We start from the raw sequence: 9,043 nt of genomic DNA, 5'->3' as shown, positions 1-9,043 counted from the left end.
TCATTCATTCATATGGTTCTGGGCATGCTTTCTGAATCTGTATCCTCTCTGAATCTCTGCCATCCTTTGCTTGTTTGAAGTTTTTTTTGATCTATTTTACTTATTATCTATCCCTCTATTTTTCTAGCTCTATATTTTTGTGTTTTCTGCTACTTTTTGTTAATTTTAAACTACTTTTTTAAACTGTTTCTTTTCTTCTTCCCTATTCTATTTCTTCTTTATTATTTAGCTTCCTTTCTGCCCAGACCATGGTGAAGGGAGTCGGGAAGCAGCCCGCGAAAGGGAAGGGTCCCGCACCCAGTGCCCGGCTCCCGTGCGGGTGTTTGAGGGGGGAGAATGTCGCGCCCCGGGAGATCTTCAGCGTGGATGAGGTGGCCGCACTAGTTTTTTATGTTCAGCGCCGCCTCCCCAGGACCATCATGGCAGGTGGCAAGGTCGCTAGCGGATACGGGCTCCGGGAGCGCCGGAAGCGGTGGGAGAAGGTGTGCCGGTCCATGTACCAACAATCTCGGGTCCGGCGCACCTACAACCAAGTCACCCACCATTGGACAGATCTCCTGGACAGGGAACGCGATCTGCTGGACCTGCTCGGCCTTGAGATCCCAGGGCTTGGTGAGTATTAGTAGCTATTTTTTTACTACTCTGTTTTCTCCTGCTCTGTGTGTTATTATCTTGCAAATTTTTGTTTTTTACCAAGAGCAATAATGCTGCCGATTACATTGTAGGTAGATTATATTTCAAAATCTTCTGTGCATTTCAGGTGCACTGCTCTCCTTCTCAGTTGCGCTGCTACTATGCTTATTTGTTTTCGATTTTGTGTTCATTTCATTGGCCTGTGAAATTATGCCTGAGTGTAGTTTAAAGAACTGTGTAATGCTAGACACTAAGGGTCAGATATTTAATTACCGGTGCATCCCTGCAAAGTAGCAGGGATGCGCCAGTAATTGTGCGCCACGCCACCACCACCCATGGTGCACCCTATTTACAATGCGGCGCACCATGTGCCGAAAACGTCACCGAAGCGTTACGCTTCTGTGCCATAAAGGCGGCGCATTGCTGGAGTTGCGTCGCAACGATGGTGCAGCTCCAGCAATGCTCTGGGGTGCTCTATCTCCCCAATGCTGCGTCAAGCCGTATGTCTGCTTCAAGCAGGCGCAGGGTTTGAGTCACGCATCATTGTCCTCAAAGTGACCGATTAAAATCTTGTAGATGTCACTCAGCCACTTTTAGGATGCGTTCCTGCGCAGGAACGCCCTTCCCTTGCGCCGGAACGCCCCCTGATGGCGCAGGGCTTTACAACGTGATGCATCTCCCATATGCGTCACGTTGTTAATATACGCCGCACCATGCGCCTCTTTTGTCCTGCCGCTGCTTCACAAAAGTCACGCAAGAATGGAGCAAAAGAGCCGCAAGGGGCTTCTAAATCAGCCCCTACAGACTCCAGTTTAGTCCTTCTTTTGTACACATGGCAATAAGAAGAAATAGTGGTGGAGGATTGAGAGTTTTAGTATTTTAATGACTGGTTAATGTAGTAGGAAACTATTTAGTGTTGTCGCTGATCTGCAATCACGATGGACTTTGTCTGTCACTTTGCGTGCTACGGACTGCTGCCTGCCAGTCCTAGGCGAACCTTTTTAGTAGTTTGTTTAGTGAGTTACATAAGAACTTTCAAAGTCGACGGTCCGCAAATCAAGCAATACTAATAACGTAGTAGACCACATGGGATCGGTCAATATATCCCGTGGAATAGTTGTCTATTTGCTATTTCGCCAAAATATTTTGTTATTGTTCTTTTGAAATGTTTGATTTGGTTGACAACAATCATCCATGTTTTCGTGTCTTTCTTTCTTTCATGTTGTACATCAGCTCCCCCCAGGGGCAAGAGGACAGAGGAGGAGGTGGTTGCTGCTGCTGCTGTAGAAGGGCAGGATCGGCCAGGCGAGGGCTCCTTTGCTGGCCCCAGTAAGTTTTCATTTTAATATAGAGTACCTATTTTTTCCTAGCGTTCCTCATTCGATTTTTTCTAAACCGTCTTTGTTCTTCTTGTAGACTGTATCTAAATTCTTATCCTGCCTCGACTAGGACTCCCTGTGGTATTACTAGATTATTCTTATTAGTCTGTCTATGTAGCTAACTAAGATTGCACATTTGGCAATTCCATTGGACTCCCATTCTAGTCAGCAATAGCTCTATGCACTGAGCCTTCCCTGGAAAAAGGAATATTTTTACTTTAGATTAGACAGTCACAAATTATTACATTGTTTTCTGTTTTTTTTACATATCTTTATTCCTAGACCAAATACTATATAGTAGTGAGTGGTATATTCTAACAATCATAAATGTACTTTGTAGGTGGAACATCTGGTGGCGTGGCCAGCGCGGAGGTGGTGGTAGTGGATGAGGAGGACACTTCTGGGGAGGATGCGGTGCAAGTGCCGGAGGACACCAGCAATGTGCCTGTGAGGGTTCACACGGTGGTGGCGGGCAGAGGTAAGCTATATATTCCTTACTTATTGAGATTGAAGACGGCAGAGTGTGCTTTCTGCACGGGTGTATTATAAATCAACCAGGTAGTAGCCTCCTCTAAACTTACTTCGACTTAGCTGTGAAGTTTTTGGCGAGAAGAATACCAATCAGATCTGAGATGAACTTGATGGATGGGATGAACGAAAAGCGAAAGAAGGGTGGAAGTAAGTGTGGAAGGACGAGAAATTTAATGATGACTGGCAAAGAAGAATGATATGTGTTTGCTTGGTCCCCGAGGTGGCTGGGAAGGAAAGAATATGGTATGGTGCATGGCTGAGTGAATGATGAAGCAAGGATGGGTGGAAGGAGAACAGCCTTGGTGGGTGAAACAGAAACTGTATGTGTGCATATACTTTGAATGGATGGATGCCTGGATCATGGTACTATCTGACTCTTAGATAGCATATGTGTATCTAGAGAGAGTAGATGGTCACTGGATGAACAAAGTGTTACTTTGAAGATCATGTAACACCGCACCCGCACGTCCGTTCCAGTGTAGGAAAGGCAAGGAAAAGAACTTAGAATTTTGTCTAAATACTACCATGAATAGTAGCAGTAGTTTGTATTGCAACTGCAAGCACAGCATATATCCGGTTATTATGGTGGACACTCCTTACCTCTCTTAATAAATTTAATTTGGTAGTAAGTCATTCATGTGTGGGTGTATCACTGTTCACTCAATAAAAAGCAAAGCACCTAAAGTCATCCCATATGTAATCAAATACATCCCATGTGAAGTGATAGATAATCAGATTATTTAGTTTCTTCTTTTTCCTTCTCTAGTACTCATTTGCACTGTAGGGTGAAAGTTAAATTAATTAAGCAGTAGCCCTTTTAACAGAGTATTCTCAGTGCAACCTGTAATAGAAAAATATGAGCTTCACCACCTGCATGTACTGTACCGGTACAGTAACGCAAGTCTGTGTCACTCATCATGGTGTGCGTCTGTTTTTCTCGGGTGCAAGTTCACTGCGCTGGCATTATGCCGGCTTGCAGAAGATAACGTACCAATTTTACTAAACAAGAGAGAAGAAGAAGAATAAGACTGGTGTACTGTCATAGTCGACTGTAATGGAAGTCCATAGTGCTCGTAGAATTTGTTCCTTAAACTCCCACTAATGTTAGAGCAAGGATGAAGAAGTGGGAGGTTAGATAGATACTGGCCTCAATAGTTATGTACTGTGCTTTCAAGTTGCTAGTTGTACTGTGACACAACTTTCTGCTCAATCATTTTGTGTTAATCTTAAGAGCATTGGTTACAGACTATGGGGGTCATTAGGATCGCGGACGGACTTGCGTCCGTCCGCGACCCCAGAGCAGGAGGGAACCTCCGCATGGCATGCGGAGTTCCCTCCTGTGCAATTAGGATGTGACCGCAAGGGTTGCGGTCACATCCTCTATTTTTAGCATTGCGGCGGGTGGAGCTTAAAGCTGCACCCGCCGCAATGTTAAAAATGCACGCATTGCATTTGCATGCAGTAAGAGGCAGGCACCGCGCGGTGCCTGCCGCTTTCTGCATGCAAATGCAGGGGGGTACCATAGGTACCCCCCATGTGCACCCCCCACCCCCCCTTCACCTGGGGGGCCCGCAACGGGCCCCCGCAGTGAAGTTCCGTATGCTTTTCCACGGCAGAAAACCCGCCGCGGAAAAGCATACTTTACAGGCCATCCTAATATGGTGGACGGTGTCTGACAGACACCATCACCATATTAGAGCTTTCCGCCGCGGTTGTAAGCCAGCCGCGGCAGAAAAGCTGCAGACGGAAACCAGGACCCACCAGCCATCCTAATGTGGCGGTGGGTCTTTGGTCAGTCCGCTGCGGTTTTTTTGCATCCTCTGGGCCGGCGGGGCCTTCCGCCGGCCCCGAGGATGCGGAAAATCCGCAATCCTAATGACCCCCTATGTCTTTCTTTCTTTATATAGTTGCTCCTTCCAAATCCAACAAACCATCAAGGAAGGAGCAGGCTCGAATGGCCCGGCAACGGAGGCTGGATGCCACTGTCGCCGAATATCGGCGGCTGCTGGCCCTGGAGGAGGAGGAGGACACGCAGTCTACTAGTACATCTACTGCGACAGCTGCATCCTCCTCCGGGCCCACACGGGCAGCCAGCCAGCACAGTGTTCCAGCGGTACGGAGCCGGGCTACCAAAGCCAACCGCCACCGCCGAGCAGCAAAGACATCAGCTGCCCCCCACAGGAGTTGCAAGGCACGCCAGCGCCGCTTATCCTTCAGAGTGTCCTACTTGGAGCAGGAGGTCTTAACTTATAAGAACTCGGTGGAGGGCCTCCGCTTCGACCATGCCACCCTCCGCAAGGAGTATGATGCCCTGGCCGCTACAGTGAACAGCATCCTGCCGTAGTGTCCCTTGCCCCTTTTTTAGAGACTTTTGGGGGGTGGGATTTGGGAGTTGGGTTCTTTTTGGGACTTTTGAAGGACAATCGTTGGGGTTAGGGAGGGTCTTGCAGGAGATTATTTTGTTAGGGCTATACAAATATACTTTTTGAAACTTTATCTGAGCATACCTGTTTTTTTACTGCTTTTGAGTCTGGTGGGTGGGGGTTTAACAGTAAGTTTGTTTTCCTGAAACTTAAGTCTGTGTCATTTTCTTTCTTTAAGTGTAAATGGATAAATGTTTTCAACACTAAGTGTCTCTCACAGAGTAAGTGATCCCCCCTTTCCCACCATGGATTTTCTTCAAATCACTTGCAACCAAAATTACACATTCCCACGAGTGCTCTAAGACCCCAGAACTCAGTTGCAAAAATCAAGAACACCCCAGGAAAAAAAGCAATCCTGCTGCTAGGGCTAACCCTAACGAACCCTAAGTTACAAAAAGTGCCAAAAGGCTTTCCCGCATGGATGTTGTCCGAACCAGTTTTATCCGGTATTAGACCTTCCCAGCAATGGCCCCAGAGCTGTCAACCCAGGCGTAAACAAGTAGAAGACCCCCAAACAGCCAAAAAGCAAAAGTACAAAAATGTGGACATAGTCACTTTTCTGAAAATTTCCAAAATCACAGTGCGCGCTCTGCAGCTAGGCCCTAACTCCCCTCTGCCTCCATGGATTTCCTTCAAACTTCTTGATATCAACAGTATTCATACCCAGCAGTGCTCCCAGACCCCAAAACCCACCCACAAACACCAGGAAGCCCCCCAAACAGGCCCCCGAAAACGCTACATTGAGTGAAAAGTCAGAAAATGCAAAACCTTTTTTCTCATGGATGTTGTCCGAACCAGTTTTATCCGGTATTAGACCTTCCCAGCAATGGCCCCAGAGCCATCAACCCAGGCGAAAACAAGTAGAAGACCCCCAAAGAGCCAAAAAGCTAAAGTACAAAAATGTGGACATAGTCACTTTTCTGAAAATTTCCAAAATCACTCAGTGCGCGCTCTGCAGCTAGGCCTTAACTCCCCTCTGCCTCCATGGATTTCCTTCAAACCTCTTGCTATCAACAGAATTCATACCCAGCAGTGCTCCCAGACGCCGAAACCCACCCACAAACACCAGGAAGCCCCCCAAACAGGCCCCCGAAAACGCTACATTGAGTGAAAAGTCAGAAAATGCAAAAACGTTTTCCTCATGGATGTTGTCCGAACCAGTTTTATCCGGTATTAGACCTTCCCAGCAATGGCCCCAGAGCCGTCAACCCAGGCGAAAACAAGTAGAAGACCCCCAAACAGCCAAAAAGCAAAAGTACAAAAATGTGGACATAGTCACTTTTCTGAAAATTTCCAAAATCACACAGTGCGCGCTCTGCAGCTAGGCCCTAACTCCCCTCTGCCTCCATGGATTTCCTTCAAACCTCTTGCTATCAACAATATTCATACCCAGCAGTGCTCCCAGACCCCGAAACCCACCCACAAACACCAGGAAGCCCCCCAAACAGGCCCCCGAAAATGCTACATTGAGTGAAAAGTCAGAAAATGCAAAAACTTTTTCCTCATGGATGTTGTCCGAACCAGTTTTATCCGGTGTTAGACCTTCCCAGCAATGGCCCCAGAGCCGTCAACCCAGGCGAAAACAAGTAGAAGACCCCCAAACAGCCAAAAAGCAAAAGTACAAAAATGTGGACATAGTCACTTTTCTGAAAATTTCCAAAATCACACAGTGCGCGCTCTGCAGCTAGGCCCTAACTACCCTCTGCCTCCATGAATTTCCTTCAAACCTCTTGCTATCAACCGTATTCATACCCAGCAGTGCTCCCAGACCCCGAAACCCATCCACAAACACCAGGAAGCCCCCCAAACAGGCCCCCGAAAACGCTACATTGAGTGAAAAGTCAGAAAATGCAAAAACTTTTTCCTCATGGATGTTGTCCGAACCAGTTTTATCCGGTATTAGACCTTCCCAGCAATGGCCCCAGAGCCGTCAACCCAGGCGAAAACAAGTAGAAGACCCCCAAACAGCCAAAAAGCAAAAGTACAAAAATGTGGACATAGTCACTTTTCTGAAAATTTCCAAAATCACACAGTGCGCGCTCTGCAGCTAGGCCCTAACTCCCCTCTGCCTCCATGGATTTCCTTCAAACCTCTTGCTATCAACAGTATTCATACCCAGCAGTGCTCCCAGACCCCGAAACCCACCCACAAACACCAGGAAGCCCCCCAAACAGGCCCCCGAAAACGCTACATTGAGTGAAAAGTCAGAAAATGCAAAAACTTTTTCCTCATGGATGGTGTCCGAACCAGTTTTATCCGGTATTAGACCTTCCCAGCAATGGCCCCAGAGCCGTCAACCCAGGCGAAAACAAGTAGAAGACCCCCAAACAGCCAAAAAGCAAAAGTACAAAAATGTGGACAGTCACTTTTCTGAAAATTTCCAAAATCACACAGTGCGCGCTCTGCAGCTAGGCCCTAACTCCCCTCTGCCTCCATGGATTTCCTTCAAACCTCTTGCTATCAACAGTATTCATACCCAGCAGTGCTCCCAGACCCCGAATCCCACCCACAAACACCAGGAAGCCCCCCAAACAGGTCCCCGAACCGCTACATTGAGTGAAAAGTTCGAAAATGAAAAAACTTTTTCCTCATGGATGTTGTCCAAACCAGTTTTATCCTGTATTAGACCTTCCCAGCAATGGCCCCAGAGCCGTCAACCCAGGCGAAAACAAGTAGAAGACCCCCAAACAGCAAAAAAGAAAAAGTACAAAAATGTGGACATAGTCACTTTTCTGAAAATTTCCAAAATCACACAGTGCGCGCTCTGCAGCTAGGCCCTAACTCCCCTCTGCCTCCATGGATTTCCTTCAAACCTCTTGCTATCAACAGTATTCATACCCAGCAGTGCTCCCAGACCCCGAAACCCACCCACAAACACCAGGAAGCCCCCCAAAGAGGCTCCCGAAAACGCTACATTGAGTGAAAAGTCAGAAAATGCAAAAACTTTTTCCTCATGGATGTTGTCCGAACCAGTTTTATCCGGTATTAGACCTTCCCAGCAATGGCCCCAGAGCCGTCAACCCAGGCGAAAACAAGTAGAAGACCCCTAAACAGCCAAAAAGCAAAAGTACAAAAATGTGGACATAGTCACTTTTCTGAAAATTTCCAAAATCACACAGTGCACGCTCTGCGGCTAGGCCCTAACTCCCCTCTGCCTCCATGGATTTCCTTCAAACCTCTTGATATCAACAGTATTCATACCCAGCAGTGCTCCCAGACCCCGGAGCCCACCCACAAACACCAGGAAGCCCCCCCAAACAGGCCCCTGAAAACGCTACATTGAGTGAAAAGTCAAAAAATGCAAAAACTTTTTCCTCATGGATGTTGTCCGAACCAGTTTTATCCGGTATTAGACCTTCCCAGCAATGGCCCCAGAGCCGTCAACCCAGGCGAAAACAAGTAGAAGACCCCCAAACAGCCAAAAAGCAAAAGTACAAAAATGTGGACATAGTCACTTTTCTGAAAATTTCCAAAATCACACAGTGCGCGCTCTGCAGCTAGGCCCTAACTCCCCTCTGCCTCCATGGATTTCCTTCAAACCTCTTGATATCAACAGTATTCATACCCAGCAGTGCTCCCAGACCCCGAAACCCACCCACAAACACCAGGAAGCCCCCCAAACAGGCCCCCGAAAATGCTACATTGAGTGAAAAGTCAGAAAATGCAAAAACGTTTTCCTCATGGATGTTGTCCGAACCAGTTTTATCCGGTATTAGACCTTCCCAGCAATGGCCCCAGAGCCATCAACCCAGGCGAAAACAAGTAGAAGACCCCCAAACAGCCAAAAAGCAAAAGTACAAAAATGTGGACATAGTCACTTTTCTGAAAATTTCCAAAATCACACAGTGCGCGCTCTGCAGCTAGGCCCTAACTCCCCTCTGCCTCCATGGATTCCTTCAAACCTCTTGCTATCAACAGTATTCATACCCAGCAGTGCTCCCAGACCCCGAATCCCACCCACAAACACCAGGAAGCCCCCCAAACAGGTCCCCGAACCGCTACATTGAGTGAAAAGTTCGAAAATGAAAAAACTTTTTCCTCATGGATGTTGTCCGAACCAGTTTTATCCTGTATTAG

General features: G+C 47.3%; 1 protein-coding gene across 1 annotated transcript; it reads left to right on the top strand.

The window, feature by feature from the left end:
• The first annotated feature begins 248 nt into the window (after positions 1-248).
• LOC147727778 (uncharacterized) lies at positions 249-4,887 on the top strand. The gene is made up of 4 exons (XM_086963175.1): positions 249-612; positions 1,867-1,962; positions 2,353-2,490; positions 4,451-4,887. Exons 1-4 carry the CDS (start codon positions 249-251, stop codon positions 4,885-4,887), a joined length of 1,035 nt encoding a protein of 344 aa, XP_086819301.1.
• Positions 4,888-9,043: the final 4,156 nt, after the last annotated feature.

Source organism: Lissotriton vulgaris, chromosome 3_1, assembly GCF_964263255.1.
Source record: "Lissotriton vulgaris chromosome 3_1, aLisVul1.2, whole genome shotgun sequence".
In the NCBI taxonomy this organism is placed as follows: domain Eukaryota; kingdom Metazoa; phylum Chordata; class Amphibia; order Caudata; family Salamandridae; genus Lissotriton; species Lissotriton vulgaris.
This window is presented reverse-complemented; position numbering and strand designations above follow the sequence as displayed.